Source organism: Eutrigla gurnardus, assembly GCF_963514095.1.
Source record: "Eutrigla gurnardus genome assembly, chromosome: 12".
In the NCBI taxonomy this organism is placed as follows: Eukaryota; Metazoa; Chordata; class Actinopteri; order Perciformes; family Triglidae; genus Eutrigla; species Eutrigla gurnardus.
The window spans coordinates 1,589,601-1,615,311 of record NC_139926.1 but is presented as its reverse complement, the minus strand read 5'-3'; the positions used below and the strand labels follow the sequence as shown (position 1 = coordinate 1,615,311).

The 25,711-nt window shown below is 42.8% G+C and overlaps 1 protein-coding gene and 1 long non-coding RNA gene across 2 annotated transcripts in view; one reads left to right on the top strand and one right to left on the bottom strand.

Annotated features, from left to right (window-relative positions):
- The window catches only part of tmprss3a (transmembrane serine protease 3a), a gene marked incomplete at its 5' end in the record, with an annotated part of 145,105 nt that overhangs the window by 2,640 nt on the left and 116,754 nt on the right, over positions 1 to 25,711 (top strand). Inside the window, 4 exons of the mRNA XM_084023275.1 lie at positions 963 to 1,011; positions 16,154 to 16,379; positions 20,081 to 20,194; positions 21,467 to 21,583. Of these exons, the coding sequence (XP_083879401.1) occupies positions 963 to 1,011; positions 16,154 to 16,379; positions 20,081 to 20,194; positions 21,467 to 21,583 (506 nt within the window). The remainder of the gene's footprint in view (positions 1 to 962; positions 1,012 to 16,153; positions 16,380 to 20,080; positions 20,195 to 21,466; positions 21,584 to 25,711) is intronic.
- LOC311021968 lies at positions 13,461 to 15,197 on the bottom strand. The gene is made up of 3 exons (XR_014598064.1): positions 15,061 to 15,197; positions 14,383 to 14,468; positions 13,461 to 13,769 (listed from the first exon to the last, which is right to left on the bottom strand). It is a non-coding gene; the product is annotated as an uncharacterized lncRNA (long non-coding RNA).

The window sequence follows — 25,711 nt, the reverse complement described above, 5'->3', positions numbered from 1 at the left end:
AGGCCCCTTAGCCTATTTATCTATCTATCGTACGTTTAGCCTCCACTACAGCCCTGCTTATAATGGAATCAATGCTATTGTGTGTTGTATGTGCATTTGTCCTTCAATAAAAACATCACACTGTGAACAGTTTTCATGGGAAACTACTTTCTTCTGAAGAAAAAGTCTTTATGAAAACTGTCGAGGTAGTCTTATATATTGGAATAGCAGCAGGAGTTAAGGACAACTTGTTCCACAATATCAGAACCATCCAAGTCTTATTTTGAAGAGATATTGTGTGGGGGGTTTAGCTCAGGAGGTAGAGCGGGTTGGCTGGTAACCGCAAGATCGCCGGTTCGATCCCCGGCTCCTCCTAGCTAAGTGCCTGGTGAGTGAATGTGTGAATGTGTGAATGTGTGAGTGAATGGGTGAATGTCAGTCATTCCTGTAAAGTGCTTTGGACAAAAGCGCTATATAAATGAGGCCAGAAAGCAGCTGGACAGTGAGGTCAGTGGACGGTGTCCAGGCAGTGACCAGCAGCGTCCTCCTCCATCACCCGCCTCCCAACCCAACTCCCAGAACACTTAGGGGACACACGAGTATGTAATCCTACCCACAGAGTGGGAGGTGTAGGGTCACTTGATCCCCACTCACCTGCTCAGGTGTCTCTCTGTACCAAAGAGTAGACACGGCAGGAGGGCAGCCATTAGGACAGAAAAAGAGATAGAGAGAGGAAGGAGACAGAGAAAGAGAGAGGGCACAAAAGGACTTGTGGAGGACATGGTCTTAGATAAAGCACAGTTGAGTGTGGACAATGACACCATGACGAAAAGCTTTGTGGACATCAGTACGTTGGACAAACCTTTTTTTTTAGGATTCCTGATTTTTGGCTCTATTTTCTTCATCGTCTCTCCTGCCCTTACTTTCATTTTTCATCCGTCTGTCCTCTCCATGTATCACTGCTTCTCATCTCTTTTCTGCAGATCCCGCTGCAACTCTGCTGCCGCTGCTGACACATCGACTCCGCCAACAGTAAGTGGACTCAATCAAGTCCATGAAATTAGTGCTGAAGCAATTAGTTGATAGACAGAACATTCTTGTTTTTTTATTATTGTGGATTGATTGGATATTTTGTGGTTTATGACAGTTGTTTGTGGTTTGTAACAGCAGGTTGTGTCATACAACACTCAGCTAGCTTTTTTCAACATGTTTTCTATACATTTTCTTCCTAGACGTTTGTAACTATAATATGCTGTTACATATGGAGCACTGGATCAGTCACGTAGTAAGAGGTTCAACTCCTCAAGAGGAGACACTCCGTTTGGGGGGCGGTTGTGGAGTGGGAGGGGGGGTGTTTCCTTGGTTTTGTTTGTATTTGAGTCTGTGTTTGTTTTTGTCTTAGTCCTAAAGAGATTTGTTACACTGGAAATTGACATGTTGCCTTGGGTGTCAGATCTGTGACATATACCGATTGGAGTCATGGCTGATAATTCAACAATATGACTCCAATCGGTATGTGTCAGTTCTGTGACATATACCGATTGGAGTCTTATTGTTGAATTATCAGCCATGACTCCAATCGGTATATGTCACAGATCTGACACATACCGATTGGAGTCATGGCTGATAATCCCATGAGCTTCCCAGTAGTCTTATTGTTGAATTATCAGCCGTGACTCCAATCGGTATGTGTCAGATCTGTGACATATACCGATTGGAGTCATGGCTGATAATTCAACAATAAGACTACTGGGAAGCTCATGGGATTCAGTGTCCCATTTAATGCAAGAAAATACTGAATTCACTAGCAAGGACCACACCGTCAACGAGATGCATTTAATGATTTATTATTATTGACAAAGGAAGACAAGGTAGAGAATCCGCCGCCGCTCCCGAGCAGCAACGGACCCCCCAAAACCTCCAATTACTTAAGAAGAGATTGAGTGGATCTGGGATCTTTGAGATCTGAACGGATGTAGCTGTGGTACGTTTGGGAGGACCAGAGGCCCATGAGACGTATGAAGTGTTCTGGGATTCCACTACAGGAGGCTGAAATGGCCGCTCCGATTCTGAAGGAGTTCCTGGAGTAGATGTCGGGCAAAATACCAGACAATGAGAGCACAAGGCGAAGTGATGGTGGGACTAGAATCGTGTAGCCACTTAATCGGATTCGGAAATGAAGAAGGGATCTGTCATTGTTGTGCTCTGAGATTTGCGGAATTGCAAGACGTTTGCAATGGTTATTGAAGGGACTAAGTGATGATTGGACCTTGAAGAAGAAGACGGGTGTGGGCGGACTGAATTGATTGGTTTTGGTTAGTTATAAGTGCACGGCGCAGTCAGGCGCAGGCACTCCTCCCGTCACTTCTACCCCCGCAAGTGGGAAAGAGAGAGGAGAGAAGGCGTGAGTGGGAGACGAGGAGGAGAGAAGGCGTGGAGTGGGATTAACACAGCCGATTCAGATCTTCACCAATCAAATAAGCTCCACTCCTCAGATGTAAACTTGTTAGTTTGCATCACAGTTTCAGCTGTGTTAATTCAGTCAGGCTGAGTCTCCATTACGCGTGCCATCCGCCTTTGATCTGACGTCAGATGTGACGGGACAATCTATATAGATATAAATTCACATGTTGATTCAATTAGTTGCATTAAATAGTGTTTTTTTGTGATTATTTATTGCATTTAAATGTGCCTGGAACTGTGGAAACCTGCCTGTGAGGTCTTGGTGACGTGTGCGCACTGTGCGCCGGTGAGCCAAACTGCCACTCCGCCAGCTGTAATTCGCCTTGCGCTGAGAGTAGACCAGGTTGGAGCCGGCAGGCAGTCGGCGCCAAGCTGAATCTGTGACGCCTCCCCCTGCTGCGCCGCCACACCCATCTCGGCGCAGGCGATCCACCAAACTGCCAAACTGACCATGCGCAAGGCTGCGCTGGTCGAAACTTGCATTGCGCAGGCTTCACCACCCTGCGCTACCCTGTGCTACACCACGAAACTAGGGCCCTGAATCTTTTTTTTTTTTTTTTTTCCCCAATTTCTTTATTGAGTTTTTGCAGACAGTACAGAACAATACATCAGTTTCACGTTGTGTTAGAGCGTCTGCATTAGAGTGAAGTACAAAAAAAAAAGAACAAGACAAAAAGAGAACCCCAACATGAATCCCACTATCCCTCCCAACAACCCATGTCAGATGTAATCACAGTAAACGACTCAATTATTACACAAATAAATTTAGTACAGATAAGACAGAAAAAAAAAAAAGAAAAAAAAAAAAAAAAAAAGGGGGGGGGGGGGGGGTACTCTCTCTTTCCAACAGTTAAGAAGCGTCCTCGGCATCATCAGGAGTAACATTAAGACTGTTACTAATATAATCCAGCAGTGGGTCCCAAGTTTTATGGAATGCTGTCAGAGATCCCTTCTGTGAAAACCTTAACTTCTCTAACTTTAGACATTGTAAAATCTCCCGTATCCAACTGTTATGAGTCGGTGGGGAAACATGCTTCCATTTAAGTAGAATGGCACGCCTGGCTATCAAGGTGGTAAAGGCCATGACACGCTGTGTAGAAACAGGGAGATTTTCAGGCAGAGGAAGACCAAAAAGAGCAGTCAGGGGATTTGGTTCTAAATTTGTGTTGAGAGCCTGTTTGAGAGTTTGGAATATATTGGACCAAAAGTTGTTCAACCTCGGGCACGACCAGAACATGTGCACATGGTCGGCTGGGGACTGTTTACAGCGGTTACAGGCATCACTGTGACTTGGATATATCTTTGCCAATTTAGCGTTAGTGAAATGGGCTCTGTGAAGCACCTTCCACTGTAATAGACCGTGCCTGGCACAAATCGACGAAGAATGGATTAGTTTTAAAATGTCTCTCCACTGGACATCAGTAATGTCTACCCCCAAATCCTTTTCCCATACGTTTTTAGGCGATATAGTGGGGTCCGGGCTCAGAAGTGCAATCTTATTATAAATGACAGATATCCGTCGCTTTTGTTGCAGGTCGAGAGACAGCAGTTGGTCTATTTCAGCTTCAGGGGGGCGGTTTGGGAAATGTGGGAACTGCTTTTGGATAAAGTGTCTCATTTGAAGATACCGAAAAAAATGGCTATTAGGCAGGTTGTATCTATCTGACATAGATGCAAAAGACGTGAAAACACCTTCTTCATACAGGTCCTTAAGTGTTCTGAGGCCCTTATCCGACCATATGCGGAATGTAGGGTCAGAGCGGGAAGGGAGAAATGCATAATTATTCAAAACCGGGGAAAGAATCGAAGCCCTGTGGAAACCGTGCTGCTTTCTGAACTGGATCCAAATTTTAATTGTATTGGTGACGACCGGATTAGGTGAGACATTATGGGCACTTATGGGGAGCTGTGAACATATCGTAGAATGTAGAGAGCAAGAAGAAGATGAGATCTCAGTGTGAGCCCAGGGTGGACAGGTGTCTGCACCTTCACCATGGAGCCAATATATAAGTTTATTAATGTTGCAGGCCCAAAAATAGTGGCGAAAATTTGGCAACGCTAGCCCACCTTCAGGTTTAGGAAGTTGAAGAATGTTTTTCTTAATACGGGCTGGTTTATTATGCCAAATAAAGGTATTAAATTGTTGGTCGAGATTAACAAAAAAGGATTTATTAAGACAAATTGGAATGTGTTGAAAAAAGATACAAAAATTTCGGAAGAACTACCATCTTAATGAGATTAACTCGGCCTGCAAGAGACAGGGGGAGGGCAGCCCATCTGGACAAGTCCGACTTGCATTTATCTAATAAGGGCTGAAAATTCTTCTGAAAGAGTTCCCTGAAGGAGCTGGTAATAAACACCCCCAAATACTTGAATCCCTCTTCAGCTATTTTGAAAGGAAACACGGATTGTGGGAGAGATCTCGCCAAATTATTAACAAAAAATAGCTTGCTTTTCTGAATGTTTAATTTATACCCTGATAGGTGCCCAAACTGATCCAGAGTTGACAAAATTGGGGGGAGGGAGGATGTGGGGTTTGAAATAAATAAGAGAAGGTCATCAGCATATAAAGAGAGTTTGTGAACTAGACCGAAACGAGAAATGCCTTCAAACTCATTCTGGTTTCTAAGCCAGATGGCTAGTGGCTCGATGGCTATATTGAACAACAAAGGTGAAAGCGGACATCCCTGCCGGGTCCCACGTTTGAGAGGGAAGTATGCTGAATGGACGCCGTTAGTATTTACAGAAGCCGAGGGGGAATGGCATACAGAAGTTTAACCCAAGAAATAAAATTAGAATCAAAGCCAAATTTCTCTAAAATAAAAAATAGAAATCCCCACTCCACCCGGTCAAAAGCTTTCTCTGCATCAAGCGCCACTACAATTTCAGGAGTGTTTGACGCGGGTGAGTATATAATGTTCAATAGCCTTCTGGTGTTAAAGAATGGATGTCTCCCCAATGTGAAGCCTGTCTGGTCTAAGGAGATTATTGATGACATCACACTTTGGAGGCGGAGGGCGAGAACCTTGGCCAGAATCTTATAATCTATGTTTAAAAGTGAGACAGGTCTATAGCTACCACAGGAGGTAGGATCTCTATCTTTCTTCAGAAGCAGTGAAATAGATGCCTCATACAGGGTCGTTGGCAGTCTGCCTTCAGTAAAGGAATCATTGAACATTCTCACCAGGATGGGGGCTAGTAACATCGAGTACGCCTTAAAGAACTCGACTGTAAAACCGTCGGGACCGGGAGATTTCCTGTTTTGCATAGAATTGATTGCTTCGTGCACCTCCAACAAAGAGATGGGTCTGCCAATTCTCTGGCGATATTTACTTCAATTTGAGGATATGTTAACCGGTCTAAAGGATTGGGGGTCGCTGCAGTAATTGGGTTGCATTCAGAAGTATACAGTGTGGTATAGAAATCAGAAAAACACTTATTGATAACTGCCGGATCAGAAGCGAGGCTACCATCAGGTTGCTTAATTTGAGAAATCAATCTAGAAGCGCTAGCTGCGCGGGCCTGCTGTGCCAATAATCCTCCCGCCTTATCTCCCTGCTCAAAAAAGTTTTGTTTCGATTGTCGCAGCTGTCTCTCCACTACGCGTGTCATTAACAGGTCATGTTCCCGAATGTAGCAGTAACCGTTTCTTATAGAGGGTGGGGGATGGGGAGGTGGAGTAGGTTCCATCAAGCTTTAAAAGTTCCTCTGCAATTTCCACCAGCCTAGCCTGCTCAGCCCTTCTCATTTGGGAAATATAAGATATCACCTGTCCACGAATAGTAGCTTTAAGCGCTTCCCACAGAATGTTACTGCTGACATCAGGGGTGTCATTAAACTCTATGTTAGAACGAATTTGAGTCGCAACAAAATCTTTGAATGTATTATCTGACAACAAGTGCGAGCTGAACCTCCATCGTGAGCGTGGAGTTGTATCTCGTGGAAAACTAATGTCAACTGTGGTGGGAGCATGGTCGGAGATGGTTATTGGGTGATACTCACATACATTCACGGCGTCCAGGAGATTATTATCAAGCAGGAAGAAATCTATTCGGGAGAACGTGTGGTGTACATGGGGAAAAAAAGAAAAAGCTCTACCATAGGGGTTTTAAACCTCCAAGGATCAGAGATTCCCAACTGTGATACATACGTTTTTACTACATTCGCTGATTTGGATAGTGTGGTTTGTGTAGGGGAAGATCTGTCGAGAGTCACATCCTGCACCAGATTAAAGTCCCCACCCATAATAATGCGGTGACTATCAGCGTTTGGAATTTTTGCAAAGAGCCTCGTAAAAAATGGTCATCGTCCCAGGTTGGCGCATAAACTGAAACTAAGACCACAGGTATATTCTGAAGCGTGCCCGAAACTATGACATAGCGGCCGTCAGTGTCTAGAATTACATTTGTTGGCTCGAACAAGACCCTTTTATGAATAATAATGGCTGCCCCTCTAACTTTATCCGTAAATTTTGAATGGAATAAGTGGCTCATCCACGCCCTCTTAATACGTGGGGTGTCAGATGTTTTGAGATGTGTCTCTTGCAAAAATATCACGTCCCCTTTAAGGTGTTGTAACTGTGTCAGGATCTTACTAATTTTAATCGCATTGTTCATGCCCTTAGTATTCCAGGAAATCAGACGCACTCCGTTATCTGTCTTCACAGCATTAGCCATAGAGCCGACAGTAACAAGTTAGATTGACATTGCATGACCTGTATTCTGTACAGTAATGAAGGGAGAGAGAATGGGGAGGCGTTGAAAAGGAGAGAAAAAAAAGGAGAGAGAGAAAAAAAAAAAAGGGGGGGGGGGGGGGGGGGGGAACAAAAAATAAAGACAAAACAGTGATAACATTTGTGACCACCTGAGGGCTACACCCACAATAAGGAACAACATCCGAGCTCTCCAGCTCACAGCTAACAACTAAACTAAGCTTCCGGGGTCTCTTCCCTTGCATTAACAATAATTGACCCCATAAGTCACAGAGAAAAACATTAATAAACATATCAAGTGCTATGTTCCAGACTCAAAACACCAGCAGTCCGTCGGGACCGTGGTCCGTGACTACTAATGATGCAGTCTGAGAATTAACTCCAGGCCCGTCCGGGGCTGGTGAAGACAGTTATATAGTTGGCATCATACTAACTCACGGTTATCCAGTAAGCATAACAGTGGCTCATCATGGTGGGCTTACTGTAGCAGTCGCTCATGATCGTCAGGTGTCCTCCGTGCGGATGGATGTTATGAAGCCTCTAGCCTCGGAGACCGAAGAAAACCTCTTCCTCTCCCCATCTTTCATCACGATGACAAGCCTGGCAGGGAATAGCAATGCAGGTTTGAAGCCCATGTTGTAGAGCTCCGACATCACCTCCTTGTACTTCTGGCGTTGTTCCACAACCTCCGGCGCGTAGTCCTCGTAAATGGAGATGGGAGAGCCTCTGTACTGCAGCTTGCCTCTCCTGGTTCGGGCTTCACGTATGATCCTCTCCTTCACCTGGTACCTGTGCAGCCTGATAATGACAGGCCGTGCTCTCTGCCCCGGCTTCGGTTTCTCGGATAGCGTACGATGAGCTCGGTCACATTCCGGCGGTGAATCCAGGACGCCTTCGCCAAAAACTTCCATGAGCAGGTCTGCAAAGAAGGCTGTGGGTCGCGGTCCCTCCACTGACTCAGGTACGCCGACCACTCTGATATTGTTCCGCCGGCTCCGGGACTCCAGGTCGCTGACTTTAGCTAACAGCTTAGCATTGCTCTCCGTTAGCATAGCACAGGATGCCTCCACTGTCAACAGGCGCTCGTCTTGTAGAGTAGCATTTACCTCGAGAGAGACTATCTTCTGAGCGTGGTCAGACACTGTGGTGTGGACGTGGTCCAGCTTTGTTTCGAGTGTTGAAATGGAGGCTTTGAAATCAGCGGAGAGGGCTTTGCGGTGTTCTTCCAAAAGGTTAGCAATGGCTGCCATGCTAAACTCATCACTTGCCTCGTGTGCGGGACTGACCTTGGCACCCTGCTCTTTTACGTTATGTCTGGTCGCGTACGTCGACATATTTCGGGGATATGTCCGTCAAAAGAGATGAATATTACCCTTTGTTGTGACTTTCGGGGTCTTGAAACGTTAAATTGACAATAGTTGCGGGAGCGAGACTCGACACGCGTCTACTCCATCGCAGCCAAACCGGAAGTCCATCGCCCTGAATCTTAAATTTATTACCGGACTCAAGTCCATAAAAAAACACACATAGGACAGGACAAACACAATACGACAAATATAAAAAATCTGTGTACATGCAATTGAGCCAGTGCATCCTCAGCCTGGGGACATCACGGGAACAGCTCACAGTGGGATTTGACAGTGCCAAAATTATACCATTCCCAGATTCCTCCGCCAATCACACACCCAGTGCTACAGGCTCTCAGTTTCGTAGACAATTCATCCTATACAAATGAAATCAAATTGGGGACAAGATTCCTCCCTGCTTTACACCATTGCAAACTCCAAAGGGGGCCGATATACTGCCTCCCAATTTGATCTACATCTTCTGGTGACCATACCAGTAGTCCGGAACCCTCACAATATACCCAGGCACTACCCTATACGTTAGTTTCCCAAAGAGTTTCCTGTGATTTACTCTATCAAATGCTTTAGAAGTCATCAATAAAGTGTGAGCCCCCAGGACCTGAGACCGAACGCACGAGTGCGCTGACCAACGCCTCCTCGACCCCAGGTTCTTTTCTTTAACAAAGTTAAATAAAACACCAGACTTACGGATTCACCACCGCTTAAGAACAGACCAGCATGAGTTAAAAACCATATGTAAGAATGTGGCCAAAAACGGTACAACACTCAAATTCAAAACACTGCGGCGAGTCGTATCCGCCTCCCCCTCCACCCCCTCCCCTCCAGACTCAAGGTTGCCAGAGCTGTTGGCGTATCCTCCGTCAGCAAGCTGGATGGCGGTCGGGGAAGAGACGCACACAATGATTAAGTGGATAAACGGTCCGTGTACGTTGCGGCCATCTGACTTTCGTTTTGAAGTCAACAATCGCAAAATGAGTCGTTTCCCGTTTTTCGCTTCAAAATAAAAGAAATCATTCCAGATTTTGCCGTACGTCTTTTTTACCCGGAAGGCGCTGTGTTATGCCGCGAAATTACCTGTAAGCCTACTTTGAGACATTTAGGGGGGGCTCTGAAACACTGTTCATAAACGCTCTGACAGCGTCTGACGCTCGCGTTTTGAAGTAAACCCACTGTTTTTAACACGCACCAAAAGCGTTATGACGCTGACATAAAAGCGGAGCCTCCGCCTCTTCGCCACCGCCACTCAGCTGTTGATCCTCAGTGACTTCCGGGGTCTGCGCTCTGACCGACCGGGAGCCGCTCCGTGAGTCGGTGTCCAGCTCACAACAACAACTAACAACAGCGATTAATTAACATAGTGTAGAGTTATAATAAGTGTAATGCATTAGTCTTTCCTGCTTCCTAGTGTTGCGCAGCCAGGTTTTCAACCTGCGCAAGGCTGGGAAAGAGCGCTCGGATGCCGCGGGGAGGCTGATGGGGGGCGGATGGGAGGGGGTGCGGCCGCACCCCCCGCACCCCTAGTTCCAACGTCTATGCTGCTAACGTTTGTTTCTATGATCGAAATGAATAACGTTGTTACTCGACAGTTCAAAGTATTCGAAATGTCCATCCCCGTCAAGCTATGATGCTAACTTAGTTAGCCAAGCTCAACTTACCTGTCTAGGAGAAGTGTAGCCAATTCTGCATCCGATTTCAAATTCCCCTCAGCTTTCAACTGTCTCCACCGTTCAAATGCATCCCCTATATAGACCCTCGCATTGCCTCGGTTTTTATCTTGGTGTTTTTGCGAATCATAACGAGCTCTTTTGGGTTTCGTTGCCTCCGCCATTGTAGCTCAGTCGAAACTGGCAACCCGTGGTTGCTCGGCAGCTGAGACTCTACTGACTGCAATGATTTGTAGACGCCAGTTGGTGGTGCCACATGCCAAAACATGTTTTCAAAACATAAACATGATTTGCGGTCCGCAAAAGATTTTTTTAAATGCGAATATTTTGGCTGTACTGTTGTTGTTGGTGAGTTCAGTATGTTATATGATCATTATTCCTGAGTCTCTATGACATATTAGGATGATTTTATGGCCAGTTGCTTTACATTTCTTACACATTGTACCTTTAAGTTAATTATTTATTAAATATAGCACAGAAATATATGTGGGGTTTAGCTCAGGAGATAGAGCAGGTTGGCTGGCAACCGCAAGATTGCCGGTTTGATCCCCGGCACCTCCTAGCTGAGTGCCTGGTGTCCCTGAGCAAGATACCTCACCCTAATTGCTCCTGACGAGCTGGTTGTCGCCCTGCTTTGGACAAAAGCGCTATATAAATGAGGCCATTTACCATTTATATATCACAGCAATCATAAAGGGCTTGAAATAGATCTAAAAGAGATCACACTGCAACCTAAAAGCCCTATCTTGCCATTACTCCATAGAAAAATTGGATAAGAAGTCTTTCAGTCCTTCGATAGGAAACGGGGGATCCGAAGACTCGGCTGTCGTTTCCACTAGCGTAGCTCGGCACTCCGTCCATCTGTCTTCCTCCCACGGTCGCTAGAAGAAATAGGAAAGCGAACGCGGGGCCGTAAATGCTGAGTACCACCAACACGAGCATACACACACACCGCTCAGGACAGTTTGGTTTGCTTTCCTCCACTTATCTGTTTGTTGAGCATCGTACCAAACTCTGCATTCCTTGCTGAGTCTTCATAGACGTCTCCTTCCACACGTCCACTGCCCGACACGATCCCCGTCTCACGGACCTCGCTCCGTCTAGACTTGGTGCAGCCGTCTCCTCGTCTCACGTCTCTATGCAAATACGTCTGCTTCTCTCCTCTGCTACAGTTCTCCCTATTGGCGTAACCGTCGAGTATACTGTATCCAAGGCCGTAGGCCTGCTCTTCTACCGCTTCCGTTCTCCCGATCAGTTCAGCGTCCCCAGCGTGTCTAGCATTCCAGCGTGCCCAGCATTTCAGCGTGTCAGCCTCCAAGCGTACCCTTGATGAGTGTTCACAACTCCTCCTATTTGTCCTTGGAAGTCTTATTGGTCAATCACGAACTGGAGGCGGGTCACATGTCCTTTTGTCGCAGCTGTTTGCCTTCAGGCAGGTACACAGAATCATAAACATACAACAGCCAAGCACAACACAAATACGTGTAGAGGGTGAATCACATCAAATAAGCAAATGACGTGAATTTGTGCATGCATGTGCAGGAGGAGAGACACGCCACATTACGTCATCACAACCTTACAAAACCTGGCTAATGATTGTTACTGACTAATTATCTGCTGATCACATATATTCTTTTTTACCCAAATCCTGGCACAACCATTGGTTTAAATAAGTTTACAGTTTAGTGCTGTATGAAAATCAACTTCGCTCCGGCTTGATTAGACCCACATAGAGAACTTTCCGTCTTGTCATACTTTTGTGTATTGCCTATAAAATTGTCATTTTTTAGAGTATCATCAAGTTATACACATCCCCAGAATCAGCACAACCTCAGCTAACTGTGTGTATCACTCAATAAATACTTATATACACTATAATAGGGGATTTTAGCCTATAAATTAAAAATAAATAAAAACGCACCTTAAATTTTTACACATTTTATTAAAAAAAGCACTGCAAACCATTATAACGAAAGAAAAGCTCAACGTAGAAAGTTGCACACACTTGTTTGGATTATGCTAGAAGTTATTTGAAGCTTCCAACTTTTGTCTATGAAATATGGATATTCTTTTGAGTAGTGTCCATGGGCGTTTTTTTTGCCAGCAATTCTCCTTTCCTCTCCCTGCCCTAAATATGTGTGTATAAAGTGTTCTTCTTCTGTGAAAATTATGTATTTAACGTTCTCTTTCACTACAGTAACTTTTTGACCGTTCTTTTCTCTGCTTTGACCTCCTCCGTGTCTCTCGTTTGGGCAAACACAACAACTCACGGCCAAGCGTAAATCAGGCTTTCCGATTGGCTGTAAAAGCCACTACGGGAGCCAATACGAATGTCCGATGCATAAACGTGACTCTATACGTCACTAGCAAGATGGCGGATGAAAATAATGATCGATATACATAGGCTGTGTTCGAAATGAAAATAATGATCGATATACATAGGCTGTGTTCGAAATGCCATACTAACGTACTGCCTACTACATACTCAACGTGTATGTACTGCATACTGCCTACTAAATGAACGTTTGAGTATGCTGTTACCCTCAGACTGTTCACACCGAAGTATACACATCTCATACTACATTTTTTTGCTTTTTTTAACTTTATTGACATCTCGTCCTCATCTTCTCTCACGTAACCGAAACGATTACGTTAGCGGTTCTAGCTCCCGTTTAATATTAATTACTTATCAAAATATAAAGCATGATTATTACAGTTAATTTAATATTTCTAAATATATTTTAAGTCAAATTACAACTGTCAAATGTTTTCTACAGTTTATTATATATGCGCGCTCCCACGCTTTCCCTCTTTCTTCCTCTTATCTGAGTAGCTGCCTTCACTCGCCATCGATCGCGACTGTTAAGCAGCTTTTATCGATCATTAATCGTCCGTTCATAGATCGTATTATACCTCTGACCACGGAACACCAGCATCTTCACCGCGGAGACGACGCAGGCAATCGGCCCGTCGGAGTACATGTTATTTGGATTTCCCTCTGAAGTAAGTAATATCACTTATCTGGTTTAAATACGTTCCTTTATTATTTGATTACCAATAGATGTGCATATGCATGCATAAACAAATGTAGGCTACATGTAGGCTAATATAAGTGGTTTTAATAATACCATGTATGAGTTTGGTGTGATAAAAAAACAAGTACAAGCAAGTGGGATATTAGTGAATAATTTATTAGACAAATAATCGTAACGTAATTGCAATACGTGTATGATAAGAAGGAATAAGTAGTTCATCAACAAATGAATAGGAAAACATTCTGAATAAATGTAACATCTGATGTTTTCTGTTACAGGTTGGTGCCAGACGGCCGTATTGCAGGTCAATCCTCATGTTCCCCCGATGGGCCTCTACTTCGGGAAGGGGATTTAAGGAAGGACTTCTGTCTTTCAAGGCGTTCCACGGAGAACCTCGTCCACTGCTTACTAACAGAACAGATGGGTTCCATGTCCATAGTTCCACGGTGGTGATGGGGGTGACAGCGACGAAGTCAACGAGCCACTCCAGCAGTCCTGGGACATCCTCAGAGGCTCGTAGCTGCAGTGTCTGCTCCAAATGTCCAGATCCCTGTGTTGCAGGAACATGATTATTGTTGAGGTTTTATTTGTGTTTATCAGTAGTGCAGTTTATAAGTAATACCACACAGTAGTTCTTACAGACAAATGTTTCCTGTTTAATGTTTTACGATTATTAGGTTGTGTACAAATCTAAATAATAAATATCTGAATATATATATATGATTGTTGACTCATGTTTTAGGCCTGCAGGTCTATTTCCCTCCTGCTCTGGAGGAGAGACCCTGCTGCAGTGGTTGGCATCATGGCTGAGGAGATGGGGTGTAGTGGGGTAATAGCAGGTCTTTGCTCCGTCACCTCATCCATGACAACAAACACTTCCAGTGTGCAGCAGTGACCTCTCCTCCCTCAGTGCTGACACCTTCAGTTCATACTAACAACACTTCTCATAATCATTGTTTAGATCAACTATTCACCACTAGTCATATATTATAATATGTACTGTAATACTGTTCCACATGGGACCAACTTAATGGACTCTGATGTTTGAACACATTGTAGATATTATCCAGCACTGACTTTGCCTGATTATTAATAAGAAAGACAACTTCATCTGGTTTCTTTTATGCTGTAGAGTTCAATACTTTAAACTGCTTCCAACTCACCTTGTATTTCTGCTTCATGTTCTCCCACTTCTTCTTTGTCCATCTGGCTCCACCTTCCCTCCATCTAATGTTCTTCAATAAACAGCCTATATGAAGAACAGCACGTAGAAAAGTGTTACAGCTCATTGATGATTTCTTGCTGTTCAACAGAACGTTTCAGGTAGACATCTCAGGAGAGCAGGACATCTCCCGTCTATATACGCTGGTGTTCAACCTTATATCATTGAGCAGCTAAATATGCAACAGTAGCAGTTAAGCCCTGCATATGAGAATTATAACATTTAACACCACATTTTCTTAAATGAAGCCTCTCAGAGCAGCTTTCCTCCTGCCGGTGAACTTCTCCTCATCGTTCCCTCCACTGAATGAGGCGCCCGGTGTCTGCATCCCTCCCTTTAACGAACGGTGCACCGTGTTATTTACCACCGTTAGTAAATATATAACCACGGTTTAACATAAGCACTATATTCTTAGTTAACGTTGGTAAAAACAGCACATTTGCCGATCCCCTTACGCTCGCTAACCTCTATGGTAAATTACCGTCAGTAGGCTAGCCGGCTGGCAGACCTTCGATTCGTAACGTTAACGTACAATGCCAACAACAATAAAGTAACGTTCATTATCAATACGATTTAAAAGTCAGCTGGAAACATAAAAATCATGTTACAGTATACTTACATGTGTACGCGGTTTGTGTCGGGCTGTCGCCAGAATCACCGCAGTCGTCCGCCATTATCCAAAACTTTTCAGCAGTCAGAGGAGCCGCAATGCATTTTGGGGAAGTTGAGTAGATTTAGCAAGGTCCGCTGTATACTCAGAAATTCTTGCCAATGCAGTATACATCCGGGCATTTCTCGCGTACACAAATTCACATACTATTGTATCTGAACGCACTACGTACTCAAATTTACGTCACAATTGAGTACGAGTAGGACGTTAGTATGGCATTTCGAACACAGCCATACACACAACGGAGAAATGCGCCACGGAAACGAGGACACATCTAGTCACATCTTTACAACTTTACGCATTTGTTTTGTTGTGAGAAATAAATCGCTCACATGGACAAGCAGGGTACCGTTGTTTAGCCCCGTTCCTCTAGTTTAAGAGGAAATAAACCGCATGTTTCTAGCGAAAACCATTACGGAGTTATGACGCTCTAACGACAACGTGATCATTTGTAGCGTATACGCCACAATGGGTCTCAGAGGGTTAACCTTCAAAAGCTTCGCAGAGGAATGCACATGTTTTCCTTCATGGTGACAAGTGTGTGTGAATGAAACATTAAGTTGTTTAGTCTTACCCATTTAGGGGATGGCCCTTTTATTTAGCTTAAGCTAATTGCTAGTGCTAATGCTAATTGCCAGCAGGCTCTTTGTTATTATGATTATGTTTAGGTATGTGCTGTAGAGGTCGGTCCTGATCAAATACAGTTTTAACTTTTATGAATTTAAGTTTAGATGCAAGGCTGGGAGATGTGTATGCTGGCTATTAGCATTAGTAATTAGCTTAGGTAATTTCACAGAAAACTTCACGAATACTCCTCTCTACACAGACTGCAGAGACCATAGATGTCGGTTTTATAGGCGTGGGAGGGGAGTAAAGGGTAGTCACTATGTATATTTATGTAGACTTTAAATACTTTGCACTTAAACGTCAACATGTGGACCTTAATCAAACACATCTGAAATAGGTAGCCTGCATTGGTTTTTAGCTGAAAAAAGTGGTTTGGGCCAAATGGATGATTTCCCTCTTGGTTTGCCCCATGTAGGAACTGAAGGCACAGTCGACTGAACAACCAGACCCCTCCAGGATTGAGGTGGTGTCAGTGACGGAGGAAGACCTCCCCAACAACGAGACCCCCAACACACTGATCGTTAGCCCCCTGGGCAGCTTTTGTCAATCGGACAACGCTTCTACGAAACCTGAAGAAACCCGACCTCCAGCTGCACCCAGCCCGGCCATGCCAATCACCAAGGTGCAGCCATTTATCAATGGTGAGACCATGTCACGTTCTTGAGTTATGGTACAGTGTGAAACAGTGAACAAGGAGATTACTGCGATTGTGAGAAGATGTGAATGTGTTACGAAATGCAAGGGTGGGTGGTAGTGTTGTTTTTGGCGGCCTGTTTTACTTTCAGTCTAGTCTTTGTCTCAAGCTATCATTTTAGTTTTTATCATTTCAGTCATGTTCATCCTATTTTTAGTCTAGTCAAGTTTCAGTCGACTAAAAGTCTGAGCATTTTAGTCTTATTTTAGTCAGAATTGTCCATGACTATTTAAGTCTAGTTTTAGTCGACGAAAACTGATGACATTCTAGTCTAGTTTTAGTCAAAGATTGTATTTAGCCAAACCCATTTCACAATTCAAACAAGGTTATCTTATTATTATATTATTATTACCTTATACACTCAAGAATACATCCATTCCAGACACAGAAGACGCTCTGATTTGAATTTACAACATATTATTTTACTAACCAAAAATGTTATCGTCACATGACCAGCATTTCTTGTTTTCCTCAAATAAAGGATAAAGGTTCATTGACGACAATATTAAGTCATAGTTTTCATGAACGAAAGCAACACTATCCAGATACACATTTAATACAGTATAACTGTCAAAAAATAATGCCAATAAATATTTATTGGCATTATTTTATACTTTATATTTTTATACTTATTTGACTCTCTTTTTTCTCTTTCTCTTATAACTGCAGCTTTATAACTTCCCGAGGGATTACTTAAGTATTCTGATTCTGGTTTCCACAGATATTTATGAACAAATATAAATAAATGCGAATGAGGTCGCAAACTACAAATAGCCTAGGCAAGGCAAGGCAGGCAAGGCAACTTTATTTGTATAGCACATTTCATACACAAGGCAGTCTCAAAGTGCTTCACAGTATAAAAATGTCATACAATAAAGTGAAAAAAAATAGAAGGATTAAAAGAAAATAAAGGCAAAAATTAATTAATTATTATAAAATAAAGTTTAAAATGTAATAATAATAAAATAAAATAAAAATAGATAATTAAAAACAAGAATATCAAGGAATAGAAAATACAGTGCAGCATAAGAACTTCACAGATAGTATTGTTTACTGAAAGGCAGCGGCAAACAGAAAAGTCTTCAGTCTTGATTTAAAAGAGCTGAGATTTGCAGCAGACCTGCAGCTTTCTGGAAGTTTGTTCCAGATATGTGGTGCGTAAAAACTGAAGGCTGCCTCTCCATGTTTGGTTCTGACTCTGGGGACCCAAAGCAGACCTGTCCCAGATGGTCTGAGAGGTCTGGATGGTTCGTAGCTAAGCAGAAGATCAGAAATGTATTTTGGTCCTAAACCATTCAGTGCTTTGTAAACCAGCAGTAGTATTTTAAAGTCAATTCTTTGACAGACAGGAAGCCAGTGTGAAGACCTGAGAACCGGAGTAATGTGATCCACTTTTTTGGTCTTAGTGAGGACTCGAGCAGCAGCATTCTGAATTAACTGCAGCTGTCTGATGGACTTTTTAGGGAGACCTGTGAAGACACTGTTACAGTAGTCGAGCCTGCTGAGGATAAATGCATGGACAAGTTTTTCCAAATTCTGCTGAGTCATAATTCCTTTAATCCTTGATATATTCTTTAGGTGATAGTAGGCTGACTTTGTAACTGATTTAATGTGGCTGTTGAAGTTCAGGTCTGAGTCCATGACTACACCTAAGTTTCTGGATTTGTTTGTGGTTTTTAGCATGACATCACAAATGATAATATTTGACGAAGTTGTGATCATTTGAATGTATGCTTCTCTGAAAACCGTTCACTGAGAAAACTGGCCTGAAAGATTTGCAAATCTCACCTCACCTGGCCAGAAAGGAAACACAATGGTGCTCATTTGCATCTCATTCAGATAAGCCCTCCCCCCTACAGATGCCACTCAGTGATATCTGGTATCTGTTAGCCTGCAGGGCAGAAAGTATTGTAGTGGTTTGAACAATGGTTATCAAAAGCAGTTATCATAATGTTGATGTAGTGTTATTTTCGTTAAGCACTTTACTGGACTGACCGGAATTAGAAGGCACTTTATTGTATTAAAAATCCTACAGTCAGTACTAGGATTAAGTGAATTTAGTTCAGGCCCATTCTCAAAATGTTTGATTATATCAGTCAGGGTGTCTTTGCCAATTCTGAAAAAGAAAACAAAGAAGTTTCACATCATGTGTCATGCTAACAGGCACTGTCTAAGTAGCTAGTGCTAATGATTTAGCAACTAGCCTATTGTCCTCAGGTAGGCTAGTTGCTAAACTATTAGCATCACAGTCAATTCAAGCAATGCCAACAGGCCCCTTGGCACCTTATTGTTGAATCAGATGCCCACATCACGAGCCAAAAACCCATTACAGCTTAGTTCCGATGTGCATATACTTTTAAAACGACAGTACTGAGCTAGCTTAGATAACTTGGATGTTAACGGAAACTCACCTCATAAGAAACTGAAAAGTATTCCTGCAGAGTTCGTTGGCTCCGATGAAATAAGAGGTCCAGGTGGACTTTCTTTTCATCTGTGGCTTTTTGGTGGATGCAGTCATCTCCGACGTAACTACTGTATGTCGGTTTGCTCTCTTTCGGCAGCTAAAGAATCCATCCGTATGCCGTACATAAGCTCTTGAGAAAGTTTTTCGCTACATGCATCTCTTCCAAGGAGAGTGTTCTCCTTTCTTCTTCCGTAGCATTTGAAGTCAAAGTTATGGATTTCCTCCATTTCGTCTTTATCCCGTTGAAATGTAACCGTAGATATAGCATCTGATATCTTCTGCTCCAGCTCCTCTGCTGCGCTGAATAAGTAGCCATGTGTTTCGCTTCTAACGTGCAGCTGATTGGCCGAAAAAATAACAACAGCACGTGAATGTCTAACGGTAATCAGTATGGAAATGAACTGCTGTACACGCCCCAGCAAAGACAAAGGCAAAGGCCGATTTTTTTCCGAAACTACAAATACAAAATGTATACTTTTAAGGCAACCAATACTGTTATCTGAAACATGGAGTGGCTTCTTAATGATCTCAACTTGCATATTCTGCAAAAAAACGAAAATCACTTATTTTGAAAAAAAAAAAAGCTTATTTCGTTGTCGCCAATTCGTCCTATACGACTTGTTGCTGGTTTTGCCGTGGCGGGTCACATATTACAACTAGTTTCTGACTTACCAACAAGACCAACAATATGTATGCAGCTTCCTTCCTTTCTTCAGACAAAATGTAGTTGAGCTCCAAAAAACAAGACACTGTTACACTGGGTGACACGTCTTTGACACAACCCCATATGCACCATCCTGCTACCAGAGCACCACATATGGATTAACACACCACTGAAAATGCAAATATACTATTTCCTCCCATTTGAGTAATGTTTGTTAAACCCTACAGTGACCAGCAGCTAAGCCATTTCTGAGGATTTCTAGAAAAGGAAACAATAAATCTGAGTTGTAGTAGACATTTTCCATGGTGGTTTTGACTAAAGAAAACAGACTTTCAGTGTGATGACGGACATCATTATTTGACTCAAATGGTGCTATGAGCAAATGTTAGACATTTTATTTTGAAATGATAGAAATATATCATTACATTTTTGCAAGTTTTTCTAGATCCTCTTGATGCTTGAACTGTTTGCAGCTCATAAGGTGTCATGTAAATAAAAATAAACTATTTTGTCTCCATAGAGGATGACTTGGGGAAAAGCTGGAAGACCAGACTGTTGGCCCACCGTGTGGAGCTGCTTATTGCTTCGTGCCTCTTCATGGTGATCAGTCTCGTTCTCGGGATTGGCCTCGGAGGTAAAAAGCTTTGTGAACTTAATCTGTCACTGCACAAAAAGGTAATGATGCATACAAATCATTGATACTGCTAATCATTGACATACATTTAGCTGCAATCATGGTTAAAAAATAAATCAGGTAGAATGTATTTGGTAAAAAAATGCTTTTCTCCCTTCACAAATCATTCGCATTATCTGATCTATGGGTTAAGTTTCTGAATTAGAATTAATATATATATTTTTTTATGACAAATTTAAAAAATCAAATTGGTGAAAGTAGAAAAATATTTTAATATATATTAATTTTAAAGAATTTTTGGAATGCAAATATGAGGTGGCCATTTTTGGCCAAGAACACGCTGAGTGGGAGTTTGCGTTCCCTGCTCAAAAATAACAATGCATAATAATCAGTGGTGTTGTTAATCAGTTACATATCTCAGACTTTGCTATTAATAATACAAGAAAAACCAGAGAAGCACTGAGAATATAGTAAATGGTCATATTTAGGTTGTTTTCCAACAAGTGCATTGTGCAGACAAACTTATTAAATTTTAAGTGTTAAAATATTAATAAAGAATGGATATTTTTTTTACTGATGACAAGAACTGATGTAGCATTAAACAAAAAATCTTCCATTTTTGGCCACAAACAAGCTGAGTGGATAGTGTTTTCGAACCAAGCCTGAGGGTTAAAAGTAGAGTAAGTCATTTGGGAAAAACGGAGACTATGAACGCATCGCCAAACAAAAAAACTCCCGCCCCATCATTCAGACCTCAAAACTCCACCCCCAGAACTCCCAACGAGTGCCCGAGTTCGGTGTAATCAGGAAGTAAGCATCAACATGGAGGCCGTCCAATTATTTTCTCTGGCCCGACTTTTTGGATTAGACCGGGGTTTTTTTATTTTTTATGTCAGAGTGTTGAATTCATTCATTGCTATCAGTATGTTATGAGGATTTCAAGAGAATGTGTTTCTGAATAGAATCACCTACTCAACCGTTAAATGGAGTTTTATAAAAAGTTATAGACCATATATTTATTATGAATGGGGAAATAAGTCTGGTCTCAAGATCAAAATGTACCTTTCTGCTTTCCACTTCACTTCAGTTTTTAGTCACTTCACTTTTTTCTTGTCTGTTACTTGCCATAGTGCCAACTTTATTTATCAATCCCTATCAATGAAAAATAGAAATACAGGTGAAGTCCTTTGCTGGTCTTTTGCAGGTCTATTTGGAAACTCCATCAGTAATTTATCATTTGATCTGTGTGTGTGTCTCACTCTCTCTCTACAGTGGGTCTGAGCTGTGTGGGGAAGTTTCAGTGTGGCTCATCATCTAAATGCATCAGGATCTCGGCTCAGTGTGATGGAGAGGTGCACTGTGACAATGGAGAGGACGAGCTCGGCTGTGGTGAGACGCATGAACACACACACATGTAGATGGGAATAGATCAGTGAGTCATTCAGCTAAATAGACAATACATATCAGGTAAAGTGGCCAAAGTTCAGCAGCAAGAAAGGGTGGGCAACAATTGATGCAGACCTGATCAAGATCCTTGACGGAATCAGAAGAACAGTGGAGAAGAAACTGGAGAAAATGGGCGATCGGATCTACTCCTACAGAGCAGAAAGGTTCGGAACAAAAAAGACAGGACAAAAGGACAGGACACCAACAACCCCTCCCAAGTCCAGAAGGCAGCAAGAAATCCAGCGCCTTGTCAAAGACATAAGGGAGCTGAGGAGGCAATGGAAGAGAACCTCAGCGGAGGAAAGAGTGTACATCGACCTCCTGCAAACAGACCAGAAGGGACGCCTGGGAAGACTGCGGAGAGCTGAAAATCTCAGGACTCGACGCAAAAGGAAGGAAAGGGCGAGAACATCATTCGACAAGGATCCCTTTAGATTTGTGAAAGGACTCTTCACAAAGGAGAAGAATGGGTCACTGAAGGTGCCAAAGAGGGAGTTAGAGGACCACCTGAAAACAACTCACACAGACAGCCAAAGATTTGAACCGAGGGAGATACCTACAGACATGAAACCTATACCTCGACCAGGTTACCAACTGGACGACAGTCCCCCAAGGTGGAGCGAGGTTGAGGATGCAGTGAGGAAGGCAAGGGCAGCTTCAGCTCCATGACCAAATGGAGTTCCATACCGGATGTATAAAAACTCCCCAAACATCTTACAATTTCTGTGGAGGCAAATGAAGGTGATGTGGACGAAGCAAACCATCCCAAAAGCATGGCGAAGAGCAGGAGGAGTGGTCATCCCCAAGGAGAAGGATGCCTCAAACATCGATCAGTTCTGACAGATCAACCTGTTGAATGTGGAAGGAAAAGTCTTCTTTAGCATTGTTGCTAAAAGGATCACAACATACCTGAAGCAAAACAACTTGATTGACACATCTGTGCAGAAAGCCGGCATACCTGGTTTCTCAGGATGCTTGGAACATCCAAGCATGATATGGCACCAAATCTAATCTGCCAAAAGGGAAGGAAGAGACCTGCACGTCTTATTCCTGGACCTAGCCAACACTTTCGGATCCGTCCCCCATTCTCACATCTGGACTGCCTTCAACTTCTTCCACATCCCAAATACCATCACAAACCTGTTGAGAAACTACTTCTAAGATATGCAATTCTATTCCAAACAACAGAATACACAACATCATGACAATCTTTGGAAGTAATGGTTGGATGTACCATCTCCCCTTTACCCTTCACCATGGCAATGGAAGTGATTATTCAAGCTTCCAAGTGTGGGAGGAGAACATCTGCAATCTGGACATTGTCTACCATTCATGCTTACATGGATGACATGACCACCTTGACAACTGGTGGATCAGAGGTTCCACATCAAGGATACACACATTCCTTTGGTGTCAGAGCTGCTAATCAAGAGCCTAGGGTGCTGGTACAATGCAAGCCTCATGTGGCCCCTATTGGTCTACGAGATCCCCATGACCAAAGTCGAGAAGCTGGAGAGGACAGTCAGTTCATACATCAAGAAGTGGCTTGGCCTCCCGCTTTGCCTCAGCAACATCGGCTTGTATGGACCTGGTGCCCTGGTATTGTCAGAGGAGTTTAAATGCACCAGAGTGAGGCTGAACATGACTCTGATTGAGTCGCAAGATAAGAAGAGATGAGTGGCTGCTCCCAGTCTGGCAACTGGGAGAAAATGGATCACTTCTGAGGCCGTACAGCAAGCAAAATCTGCTCTCAGGCATGGAGACATTGTAGAACAAGTGCAACATGGAAGAGGTGGGTTCAGACTTGGGACAAGTTGACCCACATGGCACAAGGCAACATTGAGCCAGAGGAGAAAGTTGGTGGTTGCTCAGGTGTGGCAACAAGAGGAGGCAGACAGATGCGTAAAGGCAGTCTTGCAGTCCAAACAGGGCCAATGGACTAGCTGGGAAAACCTGGAATGTATAAAGCTGTCTTAACCAGGTTGAGGATCTGGGTTTTAGGCAGTATATCAGCTCTCCCACAATAAACTATGAGATGATAACTACTTCAGTCAGCACAGGTATCTTAAACTAAGCCACACACTGTGAAAATGGTGTTTCATGTCAAAGCAACAACTTACTAAGATCAGCTCAGTGTGTGGTGATGAGCAATAGACACTGACCTGGTGGACAGTTGTCCTTTAAATCCCAGTGATATAAAAAACTAACACACTCTCACAGTGTGTCAAGAAATGCAAACTCTTGGTTTCGAACATAGACACCAATTGTATTTTGTTTTTTCATATCGCAAAAACAATGCCAATGGAAAATCAATAAGGATCCTTTCTCATGGTGGAAACATAAAAAGCATCCACGTGACTATGCAATGTTCAGAGCCAGTGACGTAGTTTGAGGCCGAAGTGTTGCCAGGCAACACATTTGTAACTTTCATGTTGTACCATAGTTTGTAGTACTGAAAACTGCAAACTGTGGTACATTTGTAACTTTCATGTTGTACCATAGGGAAAAAAAGGAATTTCAATTTCACCAGACTGTTGTTAAAAACAACTCAACCCAACAAGCCCCACATGTTACAAATGAACCAAATTACCTTTATTGGTTTTGGCCGTCCTAAATATGCATTCATGTGTGGACCAGCAAAGTGTATGTTTGCCTTTCAGAGTGACTGCTGACAACTTGCATGTACAGTTAATTATACTAACACATGTTGGGGATGCTAGAAGGCTTTTTAAAAATCTGTTCTTGAGCCATAAACACTGGAGAGGAAATCATGTAGACCCACAACCTGTATGAGACACAACAAGCTTTCAAGTAACAATGTAAACATCCACCTCCTTATTAGATACTCAGAGGAAATGTTTGTGTGATGTCAAAGTATAAAGACCAAAAAAATAATCCCAGTGTTATTTTGAAGTTACTCACTATTGTCTAGATTTAACTTAGTTTAGGTTTGTATTTATACCCTTCAATCATATTTTTCATAAACCTAACCTAAGGGCTGCAGCTATCAAATCTTTTTGTAATAGAGTAATCTACCGATTATTCCATCAATTAATTGAGTAATTGAATAAAACAATTAACATTGTATATAGTTCCCATATCATTTCTTTCTGTTAATTTCTTAACACATTCAGTCATTGACTATAAACAGGAATAAAGTTAAGAAAAAAAGAGGAAAAAAGCTAAAGATAAATGTGTTTTTCTTCGTTAATTATTAATCTCAACACAAACAAGAAATCCTAAATTGTTTCAAAATAAACTTAAAATGCTCACCTGAGGTGATATTATAAGCAGTGTAAAATGTTACTATAATTTCTGAATTTTCACTGCTCAGCCCAACCTTGTGTTTCTGCTTTTTTAACGATTCTGAACGACGACGCTCAGACAGTAAAGGCAGTGTTCCCAGCCTGGCTCTGGCTGTACTGTATAATGTCCGCCCACCCGTGGCGAACCGGAGTCCGGATCAAACGGCCGGTTCTTAAAACTACACCTGACCGGACCGCTTGGTTCGCGACTCCGGCTTGGACGGAGACGATTAGTCAGGTCCAGTATCTTTCGGTGTGGGGGGAGACAGTGAGACAGGACCAGTATCTTACAGTGTGAGGGGAGACAGTGAGACAGGACCAGTATCTTACAGTGTGAGGGGAGACAGTGAGACAGGACCAGTATCTTACAGTGTGAGGGGAGACAGTGAGACAGGACCGGTATCTTAAAGGAAAAGTTCGGAATTTTGGACATAGGACCTCATTTCCAACTTACCCGAGGTGATATAGGTCGGTGGAGACCGTTTTCAGCACAATTGGTCCAGTCCTTATAGTTGCACAAGTGACTGTTGCTAAGCTGTTGTATCGATGTACATGTCAGTGTTGGTAGAATAATTTTAGAAATTAAACCAACCTTGCATTTTCAATGATAAAACATTTTGAGGGACTAGTTTCTCAGCAGCAGCGGAATTTTACTTTGCGTGTTAGTAGTAGTGCGTAAAAACGAAACCTAAGCGCCCTACAGTCGTGACAGCTAGTACTCGTAGCAGCGTTAAAACATTTTTTTAAATTATTCTACCAACACTGA